Raw genomic sequence first — 26,044 nt, 5'->3', positions numbered from 1 at the left:
GGAAATAGTTATTTTTCAGTATAACAGAAGAAGCATCCACTTTGAAAATGTTTTCAAGAGTGTGAATCTATAGAAACCACTGATTTGGCAAAAGATACTTTCTTAGTGTCGGAGAGAATATGCAGGTGACATAAAATGACAGAAACAACTCACAGGTTGACCAGGATCACCATCTTCACCCTTCTCTCCACCAACACCATCCTGACCCTACAGGATTCATAGGAAAATAAGCAAAATTAAAAATTCAGCTAATTTAAGTCACTTAGTTTCATATATGGTTATAAGAGCACTATTTCTCTACAGAGCATTTTCCTGAGGACGCTAGTTTTCAAAACTTTTTAAAGATTTCTAAACGTTTTTAAGCTTTAAGAAATATGTGAAGAGAGAAGCAGTGGATTTTACAGTCCAGAAGTCATCTCCAGACAAGAAAGAGTCAGGATCAACTAGAATTTAATGCAAACCAAGACTAGGGCCTAAAACTGTTTTTAAGGCATACTTACAGCTGGACCAGGTTCCCCAGGGGGACCAGGGTCTCCAGGAAAACCAACTGGGCCCTAGATAAATCAAGAAAAAAACCAAGGGAAGTGTCATCCATTAACAAGCAGGTAGCACTCATCAAAATATTTTATGAAACATATAATGATTTTAGTGCAATTGTAGAAAATTATATGCAGTTCTGTATGTAGCACAACTTCAGTAAAGCTTCACAGTGTGTTGTGTTAAAATTATTAAGCTCACTTACTGGGTTACCCTTAGGCCCATCATCACCTGGAGGTCCTTTAGCACCTGGTGGTCCAGCTGCTCCGGGTGGACCAGCTTCACCTTTTTCTCCTCTTTCACCTTTTGGACCCTGTAGAAAACATGAACACAAAAAATGTCATCAGGAAATTGAATGGTTAAAAAAAAAAGGATCACAATGGCAAAACTGTTTTTCAGAGCAGGGCAATGTTACTCCTCCATAAACACTGGCATGTGAATAGGAAAATAGAACCTCAGCCTCAGACTGGAAAACCTGTAAATCTCAGGTCATGTGCCAACTTCTGCACCCAGTTTGGATCAATGAACTGTTTTCAGAGAGAAAAACATGCAAGCTTAAGTTAAAACTTTTGGAAATAAAAATAAGTACTCTTTTAGGAGGATTTCAGCTTCATCCTCTAGCTGTGTCTATTATTATATGGAAACAAATTGCATTTAAAGGTGTAAGTTCTTCACTGAAAATTCAAAGAAATCATACACAAATACACAAGTAATCTGATTAAATGCCTTCTAAAGTAAGCTCTACCAGATACCTTAGTTCACCATAATAAAGGCTAATGATAATACAAATAAAAGTACTCACAGATGTTCCAGATTCTCCAGGAGGTCCAGGATTACCAGCTTCTCCAGGTTCACCCTGTGTGTGAGGATAAATTTATAAGTCATTAGGGAAGATATTTCTATGAATTTATTTCTGTTATTGCATATTCTTCTCGTGCTTATTCACCTAAACAGCTTACAAGAACTGGTTTTTATTGGGTCTACCTAAAGGGGTTGAGTAATGTATATGGCTTTGCAGAACTGGAGTCTAAAATTTGAGATAATATATCAAATTAATATTTTTGTGAGCCAGGGAGACTAACCTGCCCTTTGGGCTTTAGAAGATCTTCTCCTTTATTATCCCATACACTGCAAATTTCCTGTTTGTCATCTTTCTTTCTAGTCACAGAAAAGCCAAATAAGTGTATTGACTGTGTATTTTTGTTCTTTAGAATAATTTTGTTTTCTAGAAGATAAATTTTGCCTGGAAGCAAGTTTCTACAAATAACAGAATACTAACTGGAAATGAATGTAAATGGAGTGAAGTGATTATTGCTATAGGTACTGTTAGAATAAAAAAATTGTATAAAGAAAACCATAAGGATAAAACAATACCATAGCAGTTAGTAAAACTTTATCCACAGGCTACAGAGGTCTACACTATGTATTTACCAGCGATGGAAATTATTCAGTAAAGCAGATGGCTTTGAGGATGACACCATAGGAAGAAAATTTGTTCAAGTCAAAGATTATGCCCTATAAGTGAACATTTAAGATAATTCAATCTGTTTCTGAGCTCATATACAGTATAAGCTCAAAGACTACCTTTTCAATTGTTCGTTTTAAAGTTTAGTTATGACTGATTATTTTCTAGTTCAGTGGTCTGATAAATAAATTTTTTTTAGAAAACTATTCCTACAGTAGAATATTTAGTTATTAGCATCACAGATACACAAATCTGTGAAAGGATAACAGAATATGCTTTGTGATTGTCATGGAGTACTGAGGTAAGAACTGTATACTCTTATTCCAAAGGATTTCTGAATCTAACTTCTAATGGGGGGATTTTCCCCCTCATATATATTCTTTTTTCAAACCAAATGAACTTTGCCAATAATTAAGCCTATGGACAAGAGTAGTTTACTGCTGAAAATGTATTTTACCCAATAAATTTGTGTATCCCTCAGCCCATGTGACCTACACGCCCCTCTTCATTCTATGACAATTCAATTTCTGTGTGGGCAGTATAAAGCTACAAATCATAAAATACAAATTTTAAACAAATGGTGTAGATACTGAACTTTTTTTCAGAGAAGCTAATAGCAGCACAATGACCTCACTGGGACCAGAATTTGGCCCAATGTAAATATTACATTAGATTAGTGGACAAAGATTTGAGTACCCAACTGAATTCCAGACTAGATTAATTAACAGACAACCAAAATTTTAGGAGCAATATTAAAATGCCCTTTAGAAAGAACACTTTTAAAGGGTGAATGTGCCTTTAGAAACTGTGGTATGTTTTATTAGATGAACTTGAATTTGTAGTAATGTTAAAAATTAATGATCCCTTTTAGTATTTAATATTCATTTGCTTCTATGATACAGCATTCATTATTAAAAAAAAATATAACCCTAGTGGATACTTCAGGGCAATAAGCATTAATTATGTTTTCTAGGAAAATCCATAATCTTCATTTCCTTATCCTCTGCATGGGGTCTACTGAATCTGCAGCATCATTAGTGTTGGGGTTTGTCCATGCCTCCTATCAATTGTATGAGATTTATGCAGCAATGCAGAATGAAGCCAGGAGTTAACAAAAATATCGATGTTATTCAAGTTAATAGACATACTATATATAACAGAGTCCACTATATAGATCCTTTTAACAGCTGTTCCCACTGCAGGACTCACTAAAGGAGTAACGTAAGAGCACTAGTAGTGCCAAGCCTTTCCTGACAAGCACTTGTGCCAGAGTAATCACCTTGTAAGCTGCTCAGAGAGTGAGCTCTTTTTCTGCCTTTCTGCCAAATGATATTGTAATTTATGATGATCCACATTTGATTTATAATACAATTCTTACCCTTCCCATTGACAAACACATCTTCATTTTATGATTATCATGCAACAATGGGCTTTTTCTGACATATTGACCTATCCTTGGGGGCACCAGGGGATCTTGGGGTGCCTGCTGTAGCACACATGTGGAAATGGGCAGGTGCAGGCAGCTCTGTTAACTTTGTGCATAGTAACTCCCCAAAAAGCAGCAGTGTGGAAGGCAGTGAAATTGGAAGGGCTAGAAAATGTCAAGATGTTCCCCTTAAAGGGCATCTGTGAAAGATGAGACCAGTTAAAGTTTCATCTCACATTAATATTCCTATACCATTGCTCTACAAAAAAATGTGACTCCTCCTTGTATGCAGTCCTTGTTTTATCTGACAGTGATTTTTATATTTCAAGTATTAGGTACTATGAAATTTTGTATTTGGTTTAGACAGCTGTTAAGGGAGTAAAAGAGTGTTTTGAGAGAGAAGATTGTAGCTGGTATATATTTACAGAGAGCATACTTACAGCTACTAAAAACAGTGCAATCTATAGCTATTGTTGACCCTTGTCTTTCTTTTTATTTTTGGTAACAATGGTATTAATTCAGAATCTGATACACATTCTCCACGGAAAACATTTCATGTTCTTTTGGGAAATACATTTTATTATCTAATAATAGATGTATTTCAGCTCTGGAAATATTTTTTTTCTTTTGTTACCAGGTCAGATCTTTTAAAAGTTAGTGTGGTCTTTCTCAGGCAAAGCCTTCTTCTGACAGAATTTCAACAAGCAAAGACAGACATCCTGAACTACAAAGCATCATGTCATTTCACAGACATGTTTAATTCTGAAAACCTCCTTGGATTAAGCAAGCAGAATGGTTTCTATCAAGCTAGGTAAAGTAGTTTAAAAGTTCTTAGTTTTCCTTATGAGCAGTTCTAGAGAACTGTCCATACAAAGCACAAAGATAGTGGGATTGAAGGCTGCCACCTTTTGGTTAAATTCTGGGGCATGGTGATTTATTTTCTGAGAGGCAATTTTGCAACTGACTGGGTTGTGAAAATGATTCAGTTACAGTTTTGCTCCTTTTTGCCATTCTCACAGAACAGGAAAAAAAGAAAGAGAAAAACTGTGATTCTAGAAGACAATCCCTTTTCCCATAGGTAGGTATATGTGACTGTGTTACATATAAAATGGCTATGTGGAGAACTAAGTTTAATTGAGAGAGAAATTCTAAAGCTGTGCTGTGTTTTTTGGGAGGGCTCATATTTACAAGCATTTATAAGTTGGAGAGATGGAGAAGGATGAGAAAAAAATCACAGCCAGCAAGTCATGTAAAGTTATTAAACGCAATTTGTTATTAAAAGTAATTTGTTATTAAAGGTAATTTGTTAGGACAGATATTCAGGTAGCATAAACTGTCATAGATCCATCTTGATTAAGTACCTTAGCAATGTCTGCACATATGTGTGTGGAAAAACTATGCACACATAAAGAGGTCTGTGAAAACTTATAAGGCATGTTTTTAAACTTAGAGTCGGAATACTCAATTGATTTTGTCCTCTCACTTCCATCTGTAGCATAAATCAATGATTAAGCATGTAAACTACTGATTTCACTTGTTTACTGTATTGGACTCCTTATTAGTGTACTACTTTAAAAAGTATTTTAGAATAATATAATAGGAAGGAATAGTGATTTTCTAACATAAGACTTTTTCGTACAGGCAACCAGATCTGAACTCTGAGAGGCTCCAGAAAGAATGCTTAGGTTCTGCAGACATTCAGTTTGTATTGCTCTCTAACTTTGACAGTTTACAACATGCTGTGGAAGAGAGAAAGGGTGGAAGAATGGCACAGTACTCAGTGCAGTTATCACAAATTAATCTAAATTAGAAAGGCAAATTTATTTATTAGGTTTTGTGGAAGAGAAGTGTGAGGTTAACGTTACTTGTTCTGTTTCCCCTCTGCTGTACATTCTTATGTTACATAAAACGTCTACAGCACAGTTTTGAGAAGTCATGAGGAACTCCCTGGGTATTTAGAATATCTGCCTGTTAGGCCTTTGACATCAAATTAGAGATAAAGATGTGTTGGTACATTTTGGTTTTATGCTTTTTCTTAATTAAAAGCACAACAAAGAGAATATTCTTTGTGTGGAAGATGGTTCTAGTTGAGTGTAAGTCTCAAGACCTCTGGACCGCTCCGTGGAGGTTCCAGGCATTAATAATGCAAGGCTACATCCACATTTGTAGTGCTGAGGTCTTTGAACATTTAGACCCTTGTGTGTAGAGCAGAAGAAACAAGAAGTTAGTTAAAAATGCATGGCATTAAGTGTGACAAAAATTGTTTATCATTTGCCAGAAGATAAGGGGGCTTTGAAACCCTGGTATTAATGACAAAATATCTCCTGGTCTAGCCATTCAAATATGAATATGAGGAAACCTAATTCACTCTGCAACACTGACAGAGATGACGCCAAAATGTTTTTCGGCACTCTACAATCACTGCATTGAATTTCTGTTGTACGATATGTCTTTCCTGATAAGGGTGGAGAGGCCAAAGCATGCTGACATAATAAGAAAAACATTGGGGAAAATATGTGTGGGAAGAAAAGGAAAAAAGAAAATGCATGTTTTGTTTAAAAGCGTGAACTGTCCTCCCACTGTGGGAACTCCTCCTGACAAAACAACTCTTGATCATTTCTAAGCTTGCAAAACTTATTAAATGGAACTGAAATTAAGATGGAAGATATCCTAACAAGAGAAAAAAAATCTGGCATGTACTAAAACTTGAGAAGGAGGGAGGAGAGTAATTAGAATAAATAAAAACTTCCACAATAACACGCTTGGAAGCTTCTCTGTGTGACTGCAGAGTATATGGGAAAGAAGCAAGAGGAAATAAAAAATGACAGCCAAGTGATAAACAGTCTGAATTTCATGTTCTTGAATTAAATTTCGTGGGCTGATCATCACACATAGGGATTCTAAATCACATATATGAGTCACTGGGAGAAACAAAGGAGTAAGGAGTTCAATATAAGTCAATGTTTTTACAAAATGACTGAAAGATAATTTGATCACAAAACAGTAAAAATTAAAGAGGTGACTGAAACCAACAGCAAAATTCCTACTGAGTTCAATGGGCCACCATATTATATAAGGTGGGTTTTTTTAAAGCAGTGAATATAACTGGGTGCTACCCTGGATGTTCTCATAATTAACGTTTTTCTCAGTACCCTAGTGGAAACAGGGAAATTTTTTCTTCCCATAGTGCCCATTACTTTCTGTATTCCACTGACATACAGTCTCTTTTTCCAGTAACTTTTTTTTCTACCAACTCTTACACTGTGTCATGTTTTTGGTACTCTTCTCAGAGAGAAACAAAATCCTGCATCTTTTCATGAGGCCAAGATCTTTTTTAAAATAGGCTGAATGAACAATGTCACAAAGTTTGGACATTAGAGGGAATATCCTTGTTAATAATGCAGTCAAGCAGGAGGGCATCATGTTTTGTATGTCTTCTGTATGTGCAACTTTGGGGAAAAGAGATTGAAGACACAAGGATGATGTTTCCCCCAAGAGGTGAGTTGATGCTCAGAGCACTTCCTAAAAAAGAAGGGCTTCAGTGAAGCTCTGTCAGTTTGGCACATGACATCTGCATGGGCTCAGTACCCTGTGGTCTCAAAAGACAAAGGAGGGAGACAAAGTAGGATATTTTTCCATCAAGCCATGTATTATATTGCATTATTGCAGTACACTTCACCACATCCCAGAGCATTGGTAAATGATTTATTTGATAGACATATAGAAAAAAACCATGAAATATCTGAAGATTCTATTAAACTAATAGTTTGGTCATACTGCTAAGAAGTGGTTGATTCCCTTTGACAAACCAAACACATAACCAACATTTTATGGTAGATGTCAAGAATACTGAAGAGCATCATAAGAAAGATCTTTTGTTGTCACAGGTGAACAAGAAGCTTGGGAGGTACTGTAAGATGAACTGGAGATTTTTATTTTTTTACTAGTCATACAAATGATCCTGGGAAAGTAATGGCAAATTCCTTGTCTTATAAAAAGAAAGAATACCTACAAGCTCTATGAAGTAGAGTAACATGCTTTTGAACAGTGATCAAGAAGAGAATCATGAAAAATATAAGTGATTTTGATTGACATGGTATACCGAGTAATTTTTTGTCAATTCATAGATCTAATGGGATTTGTACCTAAAGGTACAATACTGGTCCATTGTGCCAAAGAAAATATGTGGATAAAGGGTGAAGAAGTTAAGACTTCTAAAGTGCTAAAGTTCAGTAACAGTGTATGAGGAAGATGAGAGAAAAGGTACCTGTGCATTTATTTATCTCATGGGACAGGAAGAAAAAGAGAAATCTTGCTTTGTGTTCTGAAAATTTAACAATATGGTGAGCTTTCTGAAAAACTACCAATATTAATATACCTAGAGATGTCTTTTCTAGGATTTGTTGACATCAGTGTTTCTTTCAATACATATGATACCCTGTAGTAAATAATTAAATACTCAAGAGAAATTTACATAGTTTCTCAAGAAGCTATTTATGAAGTGGCATAGAATACATTTCTATTTTGTTTCCTCCACCCTATGTTCCACTGAGAATCTTTCCAATTCCAAAGTTCAAGAAAAAAATTCATATTAAATCTGTAACATTACAGCAAAAGGCTTTTAGGCTTACATGAGTGATGTGGCCGAGGTCATGTAGCTTAATAAACATAAACAGGCATTTCAAGAGATTCTCTTTTGAAATTTTTGGTTGTTCAGCACTACATAATAGTTTACTCTGTTGCTTCAAAGAAATCAGAGGAAAAAAAAAAGCCCTTATATCTAGGCATAGGTCATCTTTCCTTTAAGTAAAAAGAAGATATATCTAGCATGTTCTTTTGGTAAGATATGAAATTTAAACAAAACAAACCATACCAATCCACTCCATATACTAGTAGGAAATTTTATGAATAGAGAACTGAAAATAGCAATGAAAATAATTTTGATGAATGAATGTCATATAGCATCAGTCTTAAGTCAGATTTTCAACTAACACAAACAATCCTCAAACCTTTGACTTATTGGAACTGTATCTATCTGTACGAGGAGCAGACATATGGATGCTGAAAGTCTGCTTCACTTCACAGATATATTTACCACTAATACATTAGATAATAGTGTATATTTTTATTGTTCCAGATAGAGGGCTATGTCATATTTGATGATACACCAGTATAAAATGGAAAGCATTTGAGGCCAATAATGTTACTGAAAGCATCATATGTAGTTAAGGGAATAACCTCGCTTTATTACTTTGCCTGAAAACTACATTTTGTGCTCCAAAGTTCTTTCCTCTGATTGTTAAATAATTTTGTGATGTAAAACTTGAAATGAAAAGACCAACTGTGGTAAGTCAACAATTAGGAGCATAGCTAGATCACTATTAATAATTATTAGGTTAATGAAGGATATTTGGGAATTGTTATATATCTATATATCTCCACAGAAGAATAAAAATGTACATTCATATTCCTATTCCAAAGTTTTCTCTTTCTAGGAGGTTATTATTAACACTCACCTTTTCACCAACGCCTCCAACAGAGCCGATTGAGCCTGGGGGACCTTGAGGACCCTACAATGATTAAAGATATTTGTTATACCAAATATAGTTATCCCAAATAGAGTGCTTATTACTGAATTACAAAGATAAAAAAATAGGTAAATTCTTACATCAGCTCCATTAGGACCCTGGGGACCTCTTGGACCTGGAGGACCAGGTGGACCCTGTATCAAAGAGACAATTTGATATCACAGTATCATAGAACAGTCATAAAGAATAAGTTCAGTAGGGATTTTTTACCAATGAAAAATAATATACTCAATCTGTAGAGGGCTTTTAATCTTTGCAGTGCTACAGAAATGGCAGGGCCAGGTTGCTGCCCATTGGATGAGCTCACAAGGTGACAGGGGATCCAGGCTATGTTACACAGTACCTGAGCTGGAAATGATCTGATGCTTGGTTTCCTGCACTGTACTTTCCCTGCAGGTTACCTGCATGCCCACCCCACTGTGCAAAGACCCTGGACTAGCTCATACGTGTGGTAAAGCCTTGTGACAGTACTGCACCATCGTGCCCACAGATGGGCATTAATGAAGCATCCAGACTTGGCATGGGGTGCTGGAGGCCAATCTATACTGTCGAGAGCTTGCGTTTCTGTCAGGAACAGCCCAGAAGGCATTCTGTCAACAGTACAAACAGCTGGAAAATGCATCACCCAGAGAAAACAAACACAGCCAAATAGTGTTTACCATCTTCTAGCCTGCAATTACCTGAAGCTAACATACAATGTCCTGAATTTCAGAAAAGCAGCTCCAGACTCTCTGGTGCAGTGGTATCTACTTTTTCTTTCCTGAAGCTGTCTCAGGCACTCACAGCATCTGCTTTACTATCTATTTTTCAGAGTATTTTCTTAAGTTACTTAAATCTTGATATTAAAGATGAGGAGATAGATGTGAGAAAGCAAAGTAAATCCCAGAGGCACTTTGTTACACGAAATGTTTCATGCTCAGTCACTAAATTCAGGAGTAACAAATTGTGAGCTATAGAGAATAGATAGTAATATATGGGGGATATTTATGTCCTCTAGAGTGACTAGTGGGGAAAAAGTCTTACCATTGGGCCCACATCACCATTTTCACCTTTTTCACCTGGTGGGCCAGGCAGACCCTAAAACACATGGAGGAGAATACTATTAGTACGGTACCTGGAATGATGAATTATGAATCAATATGAAACAATATAAATGAGGTCTACATGTGAAAATTGTGACCTTGGGAGGGGGCAGGGTGGTGGAACAAGAAAAGAAGACCAATTTACATTAAAGAAAAGAAGGGGTTTTTTATATTACATTATAAGTATATGTAGTCCTAAGTTGCTTAAACTTGGTGAAGCAGAAAATTTTGGGGGAAAAAAAATGCACACAGAAATGCTAGGGTGGATGACTTTAAAAACACTGTCATCATTATCCAGAGCCCAGGTGCAGGTTTGGATAATTTAACTTATGCTATGATACATATATATGTAAAGAAAACATGATCAGTGCAGCACAATGAAGTGGTATGCAAAGATGTCTAAACTACCTGAGTACTGGAAGTTGCATAACTGCTTTAATAAGGTGTCCAGTGGAGGTGATAAATCCTGCTGAGAGGCATTGCATTGGGTTACACAAACATACCCTTAGAAGAAAAGTGTCCAAGTTCGTCTACTAACAAACATCAAGAGAAGGAAACTGCAGCTGATACTAATATTGATTTCTAGCTAGAAGAACTATCACAACTGAGCTGGGCATTCCCAAATGTAGGGTCAGGTACAGGTTATCAGCTACAGGTATAGGTATAGGTTAAGGTTTGGCTTAGTGAAAGAGATGAGTCAGTTCATATGTGGTGGATAGAAAGGAGATGTACTGTTTGAATATATTCAAACACTATTGCCATAGTTTTTAGAAGAGAGTACATAGGATTCACGTTAAAGCTTAATGCATGGTTTAGAAATAGTTAGTGTTCTCTGTTCTAATGTTAATTAAATGGATATGAATCTAAGGTCCTAAATGTCTTGTTCTTTGTCTCATTGTATTTAGGCAAATTAAATTTTTGAAAAAGCACATTTTTCAACTGTAATTCTCTGGATGCAGCAGTGAGAAGCCTACATTTTACTGCATGCCTGCTTTGTGGTTTTTTACTCATAAAATATCAATTTTAAGAGGAAGAAATGTGAATCTGTAGGAACCTGCCTGCGATGGCTGCAGTATATAAGCATTATGGAGTTCTGCTTATCTTTCAGGACACATGTAGTGTCTGTAATGGTATCACTGAGAAACACACTGTGTTGCCAAAACCTATTGTGAAAATACTGTATGTGACTAAGACATGTTGAATCCCCTTCAGGTTGCATCTTTTCTTTAAAGTGTGTATCTCCGGTATAAAGAAGTGCACTTGTTAAAACAGAAATTGTTTGACTCTGTCAATCAATGAATTACTGAATGAAATTCTAAAGCCTGTGTTAGCCAGTGGTTCAGTTTCAGAGCATCCTACAAATCTGCAGCATTAAATCTGCATAAACTCTATGAATATGGGATCTTTCTGTTTTTAATAGAGGACCATAGCCATTCAGCTTCTGACACAGAAACTGGGGTTTGTATAGGTGGAGGGTAAAATAATAAAGGAATTTACCTGTAAGCCAATAGGGCCTGGAGGGCCGGGGAAGCCTCGAGGACCTTCATCACCTTTTTGCCCAAACATCCCTTGCTGACCTCTTGGGCCTGGCTCTCCATCACCTCCCTAAACATTGTGGAAACAATAAAAAGCAAAAATACCACAGGTTTGATAATAACAACAGAAAAAGCTCCATGGAAATGACTGGAAAACACCTACAGTAGGGCTCAGACTCATGCCATATGTCTTTACAAATGCATGTACACCATCCTGATTGGATGAAATCTGTTATACAAACAGAATACCAGCACATGCTCTGGTTTAATGTAGGTCAATTAATACTGCATGTCTTATGAAAATTTCCCCTGAATCCTCTTCTCTTTCACATCTGCATAAACATTCTAGCTGTTGAATACCTACATATTAGCAAATATGAGTAGCATACAGTTCTACCAGTCTTCAGGGTAAAAGAATTCAAAGCCTTCTAAATGAAAATAAAAATCAATCCACCTGATATCAGGTGGATTTTAAAAAGAGATACTCTCTTTTAACTGCATGTGGTACTGAGCTGTCATACATACCACCAAACAAGTTCACTGAAATGATGGGCCCCATTCGCTATTTACAGTATTTAATTTTTAATGTTTCTGTCAAATTACTGCCCTGCTGTAAATCTGCAATACAGCACCACCAACCATGCAGGTTTGTTTACAATTAAGAACTGCATGTAAGTGGGCAATGACAGAACTGTTAGTGGCCATTTGAAATACATTCCTAAACAGGGAGCATGTAGTTCAAAGAACTTCTAAGTACCATATAAGTTACACAAGGCTGAGGTTTGCTCTGAATAAGCCACTTACAGCTATACCCGGGGCACCAACAGGACCCTGGAGACCCGGTGGACCCGGAGGACCCTGCAACAGACAAACATCAAAAGGACAAGTTAGTGATTCTGACATCTGGAATGAGATTAAAAGCAAATATAGAGATGAGAGAAAACCCTGCTTACATGATCATGGTCTATTAAGCATTTCCACATTTCTTCATAGAGAATGTAGATTATTCACAAGTCTTTTGCATTCAGTACAAATAATCATTATTTTTTTATTTCTCAAAAACTCAGATTGGCATATGTAGAGGAGACAATACTGTCATTTGTTGGAAGCGCATTTTTAACGTTTCAGAATGGATTCCCATGCAAACATGAATTAAAATGAAAACTACTTCTTTCACAATTAAAAATATCAACACTTTCAATGAGATTTATGGAGGAAAACCTTCAACCTTTAAATCATCATCTAAAAATGTATCTTTAATTGGAACTCTTATTATTTGGATTAGTTTTTATGAAACTGCAAATAATTTTTCCAATAGCACAAAGCTTATTTTGACCTCGAGGCGATACAAAAAACTGTAAGTTCTTGCTGAGCACTGGGAGTCACATTCTCTTTGATATTAAGTCTTTTTTCAACAGAATGGCAAAAGAAAAGTCTCTGAGAGGAACAACTTAATTTTTTTCAGTGTCCTTGCAGAATAATAACTTTTTAAGTTATATTGCACATAATTTAGAAGTTGGTCATATAGATGTGATGTAACAAAGCTATCTAACAGAGTACAGGAATGTCAAATACTAGTTTATGATGGGGTTAAAATTATGTGGGAGTTTGAATCTTGTTTTTGCAACACTAGAGGAACTAAACTGATAAAGAGTGAAGCCAAGAAAGCATAAAAACACCTGGCATTGACTAATTCTAGTCTATATCAGATGGAAAGTTTTCTACGGCTTCTAGGCTGCAAATTTTATTTTAAAGTAGAATAATGCTTGGATTTAAAGGCCTTGGTAGGGCTAAAATTAGATTACTGCGCCCTTTATAGGGAGATTAGGAAAAGGGACTTCTGAAATCTATTGCTTTCATTGGGTTCTGTGTATACTTTAGAGTATCTTACAGTCAAGCTATATATTTCTCTTATAATTTTCTTTTTCTCACATACCTGATGGCAATACATGAAGCAAAGCTCTATGGTGATATATCTAAATGAAAGGAATGCTCCACTTGACTGGGGAGGGATACCATGAGAAAGGGAATTGGCATGCATGGACTTTTTAAAAAATCCCATTGAAATGGACTGTTTTACACTCTGAGGGATGCTTCAACATGCTCCTTCATTTTATAGGCCCTGGATTGAGACCTACACATTTTTAAACTCATTTAAAAACCCCTTTTGATATAAAGCACTGTTGGAAGGTACTTTGCAATTGATTAATGAGAAATTATTTGGACACGTGACCAGACTTTCTTCCCATGGCTATGGAGGGGAAATGGAGCTCTGGAGAAAGACTCAGAATGATGAGAGAATCTTCAGTTAATAAAGGCAGCTGTGGCAGCTGTGGAAGTTTTGAAGTTCAAGAGAGGACACATCAACAACAAAATTGTGCTGTCCCTAGCTAGGATATGGATAATAGTATTTTTTTCTAGGCACAGTATATTTAAAGCCCAAAACATAAATCCTTGTTAGTTTCAATGGGGAATGGAAGATGTTTCCAGCTTTTCTTAAAGAGGAATGAGGAATCAGTTCTTTGATCAGGATCCTTGCTGTGATCAGGCTCTAAATGCCCACCAAGGCTTTTGTGGGTGGTTAGGTATTGTGAATATCTATTCTTCATGTCCTGTGATTTCAGAACTGGGTACTTCTTTAGAACCTTTCAGAGGTGACCAAAAAGGCCTCTCCTCCCTGCCCCTATATACCTCTGTCAGCATGTTGAAAGGAAAGCAGATTTAAAATAAACATATTCTGAAACTGTCAGAGCTGAATGACTGCAGTTGAGGGCAAACAGATTCAGTACACATCTCTTCAGCTGGGGTAACATTCACTTAACTAAGCAGGCCTGAACACTGAATCCTGTATTTCGAGGAAAATGGATAATATTCTCAAATGCCTTAAACCTTGAAACCTAGAGTACAGAATACGTTCTCAAATGATAATGCTGCAAACACTTTATTTGTAAAGCAGGTCTGCTGGAACATGTCCAAATACATTAGTACTCACTAAGGGAACTGTGGTCACAGTCTAATGCTCAGCTATGCTAAAATGATGGGAAATAGAAAAGTGCAGCATGTGTGTTTTTCTGAATTTCTCTGATGCAGAAGCTTCTCTAATGAAGAGGCATGTCAAAGGGAAAATCAGGATATGCATATGATCACAGGCAAAGTCTGAAGTGGAACTGGATGGGAGTTGGAACTAGCTGATCTTTAAGTTCCTTTCCAAACCAAGCCTGACCTGCCTCATGTGCTTCCTCTTCCCTTTCCTTTAAAAGTCAGATTCTTCTGTGTACACAGGGCCTGTTCTGTTCTGGACCTCTTTAGGTGGACAAAGCTGCATATATCTCTACGTATCCCACAGCTGGTTTACAACAGCAAACAGATTAAAATTTATTTTCGGGTACCTGGGAACAAGTTCATAGTTTTAAAACTGACTTTTAAAAATGTTTTAATTTCATGACTTAATTTTACAAAGTTAACCAAAGCACTCAGGGAAGTTATGCAGGAGTAATTTTAGTCTGAAGCAGAATTTGTTTACAACTTGATTACACATATGTTTCTTGGAAAGCAGGTGCTTATAATAGAAGTGCTCTTTTATCCATTTGTATAATACTACATTTCTGATGTTAACAGGGCATTACAAATAATTTATTATAACACTTGTGATTTAATCTATAAAAATAATATTGTGAAAAGAATGTGTTTTCTACACTGGAAACTGCAGAAGTCTTTCTCACATAAATTATTGAGAAGGACAAGCTTATCTTTAAAAACAAGAATAACAAAACACCAAAAACAAACAAAAACCCAAGCCAACTCAAACCAAAACAAAAAAAGCCCCAAACAAAACAAAACAAAAACCTTGTCATTTTTTCCCACATTTTATTGTGACAATTTCTTCCTTGAAATTATCATAAAGCTATGATTTGCTTGAATGTGTATATATCCTCCTATAACACATCACCTGATATCTAAGCTATAAATTTGGTGTAATTTTTAAAAGCAATCCTCTCTTAAGAAGGCTCTGTAAATGGTTAATTGCAAAAAGCACACAGTGTTTTCAAGATAAATATGCTTAGCTATGAACCCTATGTTGAGTTCTGAGCTTCGCTCACTGTGAATATTACTGAAATATAATAATAAAAGGAACCTTTCTGCCCTTACATCTCATTTTTTTCTTAAGGAAAATTATTCGAATAAAGTGCCAGTTTATCTTGTAATTGAACACAAGTGAAAACCTACCTTTTTTAATTTTTGGGAAAGAAACCACAATCGAACAGAAACAAACAAATGCTAGTTTTATTCTCTCTAGCTTCAAATTTCACAGCAAAAAATGCTTAACTTTATATTTCTGGCCTCAATCAAAAAGTATTTGAACTTCACAATTAAGTTTCGAAGACAGAAAAAGTCAAATTAGAACAGTAGAAGCCCGATTAGTCCTAGGTTAACTAATAGGTCTAATGATAATATATGAAAGCTTGTATAAGCCATTTCATCTTAGGTCTTTCTCTGTTCTGAAATGTTGCCATTATTTAATTGTGCTCTCCAAGATTTAGATATTCTTTCAAAATTTCAAAATTTTAAAACAATATTAGTAGATTCCTCTACTGAGTCTTCATAGTTTTCCTCGTTATGGCTCAGAAGATGAAGCTGGATAGATATGTTCACACAATCCAGTCACAGTAAGGGAGTGCATGTGAATTCTTGGTCTCTCCCAGTTCAAATGCAGAATTATTTCAATGATACAGGAAGGGTGCTTAGGAGTATAGTGTACCTTTCTATTTTTTAATGATTCTGTGAGCTCTAGGAATATGAACAATACTGAATATATATGCATGGTTCTATAAGTACAAACCTCTAGTGCTGCAGTAAATCAACATCATTTTGAAGAACCATTTTAGAAGTGTGTCTTTTTTCTGCTCGTTTATGTAGCAAGGCTACCTGCAGACTTCATGCATGAATACTTTTTATTCATAAAGATGTAATGGACAAAGGATTTTGCTACTCACGTTTTCTCCTTTGTCGCCTTTACTACCTTTCTGACCTGGTTCACCAATTTCACCCTGTAATTGAAAGTTAAAAGTTAAAATTGTTTTAAATTGTTTCCTTCACACTTAACTGAAGTCAATATCACGGTATTTTTAAATGTTCCTTTTGATATGATTATTTTATGTTTTATGCTGCTGCTTCGAGTGAATGCCTAAAGGGAGCAATTCTGCAATGATCAATAGTATGTCATATTAATCCAGATATTGATTGCTGTATTGCAAAGGGCAACAAGACCTGGCTTTGAAGTATAGTGCAACTGAGCTCTAAATAAAGGAAATTGTGTTCCTCTTGTCACCTTCAATATGAACTTATAATGAAAGTACCCTGATTTACAGACTCATCTAACTGTATGTGACTGAACAACTGCTTCTCAATGTAGGGTACAGCATTTTAAAACTTCAGAATTATTCTAATTACCAAGAAACTGTATTAGAAAATAATGGGGTTTTTATACAATAATAAAAGACAAACTAAACCACAGAAAATACTCTCTGTGGCATAAATAACACTCATGCATCACAAAAATTAATGTCAAAATGTTTACCTTTACGCTATGCTAACTAACAGGGCAATGTTGGACCAAGCAAACATGCAAGATGATCCTGAAAGGTGCTGTGTGTCCTAAATTCTGCCAGGAGTCAACAGAATATCTCTGCTGTGAATGTAATTATTTTGACACCCTCGACCTATCAACAGTGGTTCTGAATCCCTATATATTACTGAGAACATTTCACCTTACTCATTCAGCAAACCAAGTTTTCTAAAATAGGCAAAAATCAATTTTGGTATCATATGCCTTGATTTATTTTGCCATACTTTCATCCTTGCTTCTTTGCCAGGATAAATGTTATTCTACTAGTTCTTGAACACAAATCCAAATGTCCCATGGCATCTGTCCCTCAGACATTTGATTATAGAAGAGTTTTTTTAAGTTTTTTTACAGTAAACAGAGGAAGTTTGGGGGAGGCAGGGGTAAGTTTTGTTGGTTTGCTGCCATATTTATTGTGAGAAAAGCTACAAACAGAGAAATGTACTGACAGATCTCACTGATGCACTAATACCAATTATAATGATTCACCTTGTCACCATCTTCTCCAGGAGAACCACTAGGACCAGCAGGACCAGGAAGTCCTACAGGACCCTGTATTCCATCACGTCCAGCTGGACCTTGAGGACCTTTTTCACCCTGGTTGCAAAGAAAAGGAAGCAATCCACATAATCACAGGAGACTAATGAAAATTTCAGTACAAGGAGTCACATTACCAATACAAAATTTAAAAAAACAGAGCCCCCACCTCTCAAAAAAAAGAAAAACAACCAAACAAAACAGTAGAAAGGAAACTCTCAAGGGAAGAGAATATATCAGAGAATAATAATAATGGAAGCTGATGTCAAATACACTTGTACTCTAATGCAGAGTGGCTGGGTACAAAGTTTTAATGAAAGACTAATTTAACAAAATTTTTTATTATATTCACACCATGCTGTGACAATAACAGGTTTAACTTTTCTTGGTGTTAGAGGGTAGGACAATGAATGTTTTACTGTTTCCTTTACTGTAAATCTAAAAGGAGTAGGTTGGGTATTCTGAGACTATATATTTAATAGGTAAATATTAGAGTGGGACAAAGTAACCTTCTGGAATGAAAAGTCTGTGCCATGACAGTTTTCTGGGACTGTGATTACTTACAGGAGCACCCTTCTCCCCTGCGGGGCCTGGAGGACCCTGAGGTCCAGGACGACCTGGAAGACCAATTGGGCCAGCAGTGCCCGCTGCTCCACGTTCCCCTGGAGAACCCTGGAAAGAAAAACAAAGTATAAGGGAATTCTGATATAACCCAGATAACTGTTGGTTGTTTTCATGACTGAGGCAAACAGAGAAAATGCCTGCTTCTCAGTGAGATTGCAGCTGGTAGAAAGGTACACATGCAGCATGAGTGCAAGTAAAGGAAAAGACTGAAAGAACTAACCTGAAGTTCATACTCAATACAGTTCGTACAAAACTAATTTATTAATTTTTTTTGTAAAATCATTTCCTGTGTTTGTTCATCATAATTATAGTGTGCTTGAAAACAGCTGTTTTCAAGAACTTATTTCTCTCTATTTTCAAAATGGATTAACATGCTACTTTGATGAAAGAATATTCACCTATCAAAATACAGAACTAACCCTCACCACAACCCAAAGTTTTAGTCCAGTTTTGTGCTGTACGTTGCTGTGATGATCAGTATGTTTCTGCATTTGAAGTCACCTGTGTAAAAATCTATTCAAGTATAATGACTAATCTAGTTACAGAGGAGGCTTTTATGCACAGGTATCTTTACATAAGCACAAAAAAGTTAAAAATCTAATACTGTAAATTAAAGGTGAAAAGACAGGGACTATATGTTGAAAACCACTAAAATTGAATCTTTCTTTTCTGTCTCAAATTATTTACAATTTTTGCATCAATAGAGTGCTGTTAAAGGTGCTCCCCAACTTTTCAGCTTTACACCTTCAAAATAGTTTGTAATATTTTAAAGTTACGATTCATAATTTACTTTTCCACAGACATCCTAGAATTGGGATACATCGTGGAATAGATACCTAATAGGTGGTGTAGCCTGAGGCTCTGAATAGCCTTTATTTTCACGTATAAGCAAGGTCAAATTTGTTGGCCCTTGGACATTGGAATTTTAAGATGCTTTCACCTATGAGAGCCCTTTTTTTTGCTTTTACTCATGACATACTTTTCTGAACTGACCTCGTTAGCATAACTAGTACTAATTCCATAATAAGGTGCTTTTCCCTCTCGATAATTGTGTCAGAAAGAATACTGAATGATTTCTCAAAATATTTTCGTGAATTATCTCAGTAAGATCTAAATTTGTGTGAGTGTTCAAATAAAGTATTTGTATGGGAATCATAGATGACTTTATCTTTCCAGGTGTTGGGGTTTTTTAAGTCTGGGTGAATGCCTAAGTTTCAGTCCTATTTCTGTTATTTTAGTTCCTAAGGCTTCAGTGAATTCAACAAGAAAAAGTCACCACCCTGCAGCCATTCTACCATGGTCTCTGATCTTGTCAGCTCTCATAAACTAAACAGTTTTAGGTCATCTCATCAGTAGAATGCAAGAATAGAGATGAATAAAACCCAAATAACTCAAAGATCTTTCCTATGTCAGACAGCAGACACTAACAGTAGCCATAATTTCTAGTAGCTCTTTTTACTCAGCCAACTTTTCACATTTATCTTTGCATTTCACCAGGGTATGAACATGGACTAAACCTTCTGTTTTCAAGGAACCTCTCCCTTCTCTGTGAGAATGGCCTCTGATCAAAGCAGAACACATTAAATCATAGTCACAACTCAGAAAAGCATTTAGGCAGCTTCTTAAGTCTGTTCTCTCTATGTTTGTTATCTTTTTTTGGTCACTCTGTCCCACTATGAAACAACCTCCTTATATTATGACACTATTTGTTAACCTGTGGCCTTGCAGTGGTATTCACATCCTGGAACCTTTCTATTAATTCATGGGTTTTTTTAAAAAAACTTCTCTACAGAATGGAAGTGTCATGTTTTGTCATGTAATACTCTTATACAGACTATAAACTCATTATCAATCTTGGTTTTATCTCACTTTCTGTGACAAAATATGTACCTATAGCTATTGTATCCATTGCATAGTAGTGGCAATACTTTTTACTGATGGTTAACAAAATGCTCAACAAGTGAGGGTCCCCATGACTGCAAAATGTTATCAGAGGGATGAAAATAGCTCTAGATAGCTCAGTACCAATAATTGGGTAGCCTACAGCTGGCTTTTTCTGAGTCTAATTTCAGCATCCTATTCCTAAATGAGCAAATGAAAAATGACTGCTTGACATTCCAAAGAGCTTTCTCTCATCAGCATTCAGCATCCCACACAGTAGTATGAGAAGGGAAGAAAACAAACAGAAGACAAAGATAGCAGATAAAAGAGAGCTGTTAAAAAACCTCAAACAAAACCCCCACAACAACAAAAAAACCTCAATCACAAAACCAGCCACAAACCCTCCACAAAAAGAACCCAAAAAACCAAACATGAACCCCTTACCAAACCAACAGAAAAGCCCCCTTGCTCTGAAGTGCATTCATGCATCTCTTTCTTTTGTCCAAATCCTTCTAAACACAGTAATTGGCATGCACAGTATTTGGAGCAGTCATTTGTTTGGTATGCTTGCAGATGTATCTGGTAGCCAAATAAACCTTATAATTGACTATATATGCTAGTTGGAAGCAATTGGTATTGGCAGAGAATCGGAGGAAAGTCATCCAGTGGCATGAATTCTCTTCCTATTAAAAATGGCAAATGAAGACTCCACTATAATTACACTTCTGGGTGTACCCACTGTTGGCTAAAAATAGATGGGAAAATATTTTAGGATTATTTGATGCTCATGGTCTGCTATGACCTACTGTGAAAATGAAGCAAGCTATTGTGGTTTAATTCTAGTCCTTGAAGATGCACAGAAACCCAGTATTAAGGGCACCTCTACAACTTTTTTTCACTAAAAGACTGTTTCAAGATAAAAAGTTAGTAATTAAAGATGAAATGGATAAAAATCCCACTGAGGGCTCCTGGAGTACTTTCAGGGAGACTTGATGCTTGTTTGCACCTCAAGTGGCCTGCTTGTACTTCAGTGAACTCAAAGCATTTAAAAAAAAATTAAACTGCCCCTTAAACTCTCTTTCCACTCTTGCTACCACTACATTTATTTCTTAAATATTGGAAAAACCATATGCAAAAATTTCTTAGCCTCCCAAGTGTTTCTTTCTATGACTGTTTACCTTAGCAGAAAGTGTGGTCCCAACAGGAATGGATTTCTACACTGAAGCCCTTGGTATTGTGCTCCTGCCACTCATATTCTGTTTGTTTCTGCACTATAGTTCATGGTAATTCTAGTCTGGCAGTGAACTCCCATTAGCTGGGGAGCATTAATAGGAATTCCTAGATTTTCTCTATCAATTTAGTTTCACATGAAAGTAATACTATTCACAAACTCTAAGAGAGCTCCATGATGTGAACCAAAAGATAGTAAATGGGGATAATTGAGACATCCTCCTCAAAAAGTGTTTTCAACTAAAACTAACTTATACACACCCTATGGGAATTAGAAAAACATGGATCATCTGAATTTAAATTCAAACACATATATTTCAGAATACAGACAACTATCACTAAATAAGATATGTGCTTTTGCCTCACAACCTTATGTATGTGTCTTTATGAGGAACTATGACAGGAGTGGCACTGCTACTGTGTGGACATCCTGTCTGGCAAAGTGGGGTGTGCTAAATGTCAGGTATGTTTGTGCTGTCTGGTTTGTGCATGCTCAGAAGAGTTCTGGTTCATTGCACCTGAACTAACTATCTGCTTGAGAGTTCAGTCCAGCCTTAGAGGCTCCTCTAACAAAGAATCAAGCTATGACCTTTAGATTGAAGAGATTATTCTGGTCTGTGCTTTCTTGATTTTGATTCAACTTTTCTTTTAACATTTCAGGTTCTTCAGATGGGTAAGGTGATATCCCTTTTGACTCTCCCTACCAGTTTCTATTCCGTTTCATTCCATTCCCAGTTACCTTGTTTCAGTGCCTTTTGGGAATATATTTGTACTTCACAGTTTTAACAACTAATTCACAAATTCAAGTTCTCGTTTTAAAGAATAGATGCTAAAAGGCATTAAGAATTCAATAACCAATTTTAAGAATTCAAGTACCAAGTATTACTTGTACTACTAATACTCTTTGAGGTTTTTTTATCCTTGTCTAGTGCATTTTAATCTCAATATGAATTGCTGGAACATAAGAGAGCTTCATTGTTGAAATACACAGAATTTCAGCTCCTCCATTATTTTTTTTGTCTAACAAGAATAGCTACGCTGATTGATATTTTTTTTTCCTTTACTTCAATTGCACTAAATGAAATAAATAAGTTGACAACAGTCAAAATTGACACACTTCACATTTGGGAATAACTGTACCGTGTTTTGAATACCAGTGCATCCTTGTAGAACTTCCTTGCGTAAAAAATGACAACAGAGAATAGGTAAATTTAAGCATATTCTACTGTTGAGCTTAAAATGTTGAGAAGGAGTTGCTGTATGAAATAATTTTGCTCAGTTGTACAAAGGGAATACAGTAGTATTGGGTTTGTGTGGCACAGTTTTGGTAGCGGGGTGCTGCAGGGGTGACTTCTGTGAGAAGATGCCAGACACTTCCCCTGTGTCTGACAGAGGCAATGCCTGCCAGCTCCAAGATGGACCAGCTGCTGGCCATGGCTGAGTCCCTCAGTGACAGTGGTAGTGCCTCTGGAATAATGTATTTAAAATGCAGGGAAAAAATGTAGAATAGCAACTGCAGCTGGAGAGAGGAGTGAAGATATGTGAGAGAAACATCTCTGCAGACTGTGAGGTCATGTAGAAGGAGGGGAAGTAGGTGCTCCAGTCACTGGAGCAGAGATTCCCCTGCAGCCTGTGGTGCAGACTATGGCAGGGCAGCTGTGCCCCCCACAGCCCATGGAGGACACTCACACCAGAGCAGGTGGATGCCAGAAGGAGGCAGTGACCTCATGGAGAGCCCAGGCTGGAGCAGGCTCCTAGCAGGACCTGTGGGCCATGGAGAGAGGAGTCCATGCCGGAGCAGGTTTGCTGGGAGGACTTGTGACCCCACAGGTGACCCACACTGGAGCAGCCTGTTCTTGAAGGACTGCACCCTGTGGAAGGGACACATGGTGGAGCAGTTCATGAAGAACTGCAGCCCATGTGAAGGTCTCATGCTGGAGAAGTGTCTCCCATGGGAGGGACCCCACACTAGAAAAGGGGAAGAGTGTGAGGAGTCCTTCCCGTGAGGAGGAAGGAGTGGCAAAGGACAGTGTGTGATGAACTGACAGCAACCCCCATTTCCCATCCCCCTGCACTGCTTGGGGCAGAATAAAGCAAAAATGAGGAGTTAAGTTCAGCCTGGGAAGAAGAGAGGGGCAGGGAGAAGGTGTTCTAAGATTTAGTTTTTATTTTGCTTTATCTATCCTACTCTGATTTAATTGAAAATAAATTAAACTCATTTTCCCCATTTTAAATCTATTTTACCCATGGTGGTAACTAGTGAGTGATCTCCCTGTCCTGATCTTGATTCACAAGCCTTTCAGTGTATTTTTTCTTCTCCTGCCCATCTGAGGAGGGGAATGATAGAGCAGTTTGACATCCAGCCAAAGTGAACCCACCGCAACAGCACGGGTCCATCATTCACTATCCATAGATTTTTCCAGTACGGAAAACTTCTCTCATCTCAAAACTACTTTGTGTAAGTGGTAAGTATTGAGCAGCAAGTAAATCTATCTACTGGTAGCAGAAGGCTTTAGATACTCTCAACCTTCACATTCTTTGAATGTTTATTAGTATGGATACTTAGTAGAAGTTTGATCTGTCTGCTGTTTTACAGACTGCATTAATGAAAACATCACAGCATGTAAACAAGAAAAAAGGTTACTAGGTAATGTTGTTTATATTTCCAAAAAATTATTATGGTTACTTACCATTGGGCCAGGTGGACCCTGTGGGCCTTCCCCTCCTTTCAGACCAGCTGGACCCTAAAAAATGTAAAGAAAAAGAAAAAAGCTTGTCTACTAAACTGGAAAGTTCAAGACTTACTTTTGCAACACATGTAATAGGAAAAATGTAAAGCAGGAAAAATGTAAAAATCCAAAGACAAAAACCTGCATAAATTCCTTTTTTCTTATATAGTCAATGATACTTAAAGTTGAATGTTTGAGGTCTGTTTTCCTATTGCATTCATTTTTAAGCACAGCAGAAGATTCCATGAAGTAAGAGTTAATCTTTTGTTTCTTATATTTAGAAATATCATGTCAATTGCTCTAGTGCTTATATTATACCTGAGCACCTGGAAGGCCTCTCTCTCCAGGGAAACCACGAAGACCTGCTGGTCCATCTTTCCCAGGAATGCCTTGAGGGCCTGGATCACCCTGGGAAACACATTACATTTTGATTAAAAAAACCCTCCACGTTTAAAATGCTCATATTAGTTGTTAAATGAGTGATGAAAATGAAACACCATATCCTATTTATCTTCACCCACTTTGAAGATTACCAGTACAGTAGTTTATGGTTAAATTTATAACAAACTTTGACAAAATATAGTACTAGTTACAGAATACAAAAATAGTGAAATACATAAAAACTCATAAAAATAACTTTAAAGACACATTCAGTAAAAATTTAAGATACCCATTTATAATGAAAGACTGAATAGAATTACATAGTAACTAGATAAGGAATATTTTTAGATAAGCAATATTTCACTACTACACATCTGACTTTAAATGCCAATGTGCAATTTTCCACCTTGGTGGTGAACATGTCATTACTAAGTATTTCCATATTGAATGTGTAGTATGTGCAAAATATTTTTTTAGTTTTTATTACAAAAATACTAATAATTGGCTCAAGAGAATTCTCACTATTTCAATGGAAGTAGACACGGCTCTAAAATTGGAAACATCCGGTCTTTCAAATCCTTCTGGGTGAAACGTGCCAATCATGACTTTATGCTGTATGTTTGGATTTCATTCTGCATGCTTACATGATGATTTGAAATGTCACACTGTCAGAAGTTTATCTGCCCCTTCCAATTTGTTCCCCAAAGCCACATCATACCTTAGCACCTTCTTTTCCTGCAGCACCTGGGAGGCCCTGTTCACCTGGTGGACCAGGAGGACCTGGATGACCTCTTTCACCAATCGGTCCGGTCTCACCAGTAGGACCCTAAGCAAAAGAGAAAACTTGAGTCACCTGAAGGTATTTTAATGTCTTGGGGGTGTGGGAGGAAGTGGAGAGGAGCAGATTATTAATATCTAGCTGTTATGAGTATCTGTTACAAAACAGTATTACCATAGGTTAGCATACATTCCTCACCTTCCCTCCAGGCAAGGCTGACTTACAAAATATCTTTGTCCTATAAAATAAATCTTGCATTGCATTTTGCCTGCAGACATGTCTGTACAGCTTCCAAAGGGTGAAATCCTGACCTTGTTCCTTAAGCACTGAAGCTTTAAAACACAGCGTGTTTGGGAGAAGGTTACAAAAAGGACACGGGAGAGAAATCCATGTACTATTCTTGTCTTGAAACACTTCTGTACTGTTGTTTTTCTGAATAATATGAATTGTAAGGGAGGAGAGTTGAAAGATTTCTCTTCAGATTCACTAGCAGAAAAGTTTCACCGAGGGAATTACCTAAAAAAGTTCATGCAATCCAAATGCTTGATTTAGTTGCAAATTACTAAGATTAGATCAAATGAAATTTTGATAATCTCTCCACAAGCTAAAAGTGACTGAAAATTGTCCT

The 26,044-nt window shown here is 36.7% G+C and overlaps 1 protein-coding gene across 2 annotated transcripts in view; it reads right to left on the bottom strand.

Annotated features, from left to right (window-relative positions):
- Positions 1 to 26,044, bottom strand: part of COL11A1 (collagen type XI alpha 1 chain) — a 133,571-nt gene that overhangs the window by 19,034 nt on the left and 88,493 nt on the right. For both annotated transcript variants that reach the window (XM_018081750.2, XM_018081751.2), the window contains 15 exons: positions 25,357 to 25,464; positions 24,576 to 24,665; positions 24,219 to 24,272; positions 18,358 to 18,465; positions 17,746 to 17,853; positions 16,628 to 16,681; positions 12,438 to 12,491; positions 11,596 to 11,703; positions 10,040 to 10,093; positions 9,097 to 9,150; positions 8,945 to 8,998; positions 1,340 to 1,393; positions 743 to 850; positions 501 to 554; positions 154 to 207 (listed from right to left, as the gene is read on the bottom strand). In XM_018081750.2, the coding sequence (XP_017937239.1) occupies positions 154 to 207; positions 501 to 554; positions 743 to 850; positions 1,340 to 1,393; positions 8,945 to 8,998; positions 9,097 to 9,150; positions 10,040 to 10,093; positions 11,596 to 11,703; positions 12,438 to 12,491; positions 16,628 to 16,681; positions 17,746 to 17,853; positions 18,358 to 18,465; positions 24,219 to 24,272; positions 24,576 to 24,665; positions 25,357 to 25,464 (1,116 nt within the window). The remainder of the gene's footprint in view (positions 1 to 153; positions 208 to 500; positions 555 to 742; positions 851 to 1,339; positions 1,394 to 8,944; positions 8,999 to 9,096; positions 9,151 to 10,039; positions 10,094 to 11,595; positions 11,704 to 12,437; positions 12,492 to 16,627; positions 16,682 to 17,745; positions 17,854 to 18,357; positions 18,466 to 24,218; positions 24,273 to 24,575; positions 24,666 to 25,356; positions 25,465 to 26,044) is intronic.

Source organism: Manacus vitellinus, unplaced genomic scaffold (genome assembly GCF_001715985.3).
Source record: "Manacus vitellinus isolate BGI_N305 unplaced genomic scaffold, ASM171598v3 scaffold_56_pilon, whole genome shotgun sequence".
In the NCBI taxonomy this organism is placed as follows: Eukaryota; Metazoa; Chordata; class Aves; order Passeriformes; family Pipridae; genus Manacus; species Manacus vitellinus.
Note: the sequence above shows the minus strand (reverse complement) of the source record. Positions and strands in the feature narration are given on the sequence as shown.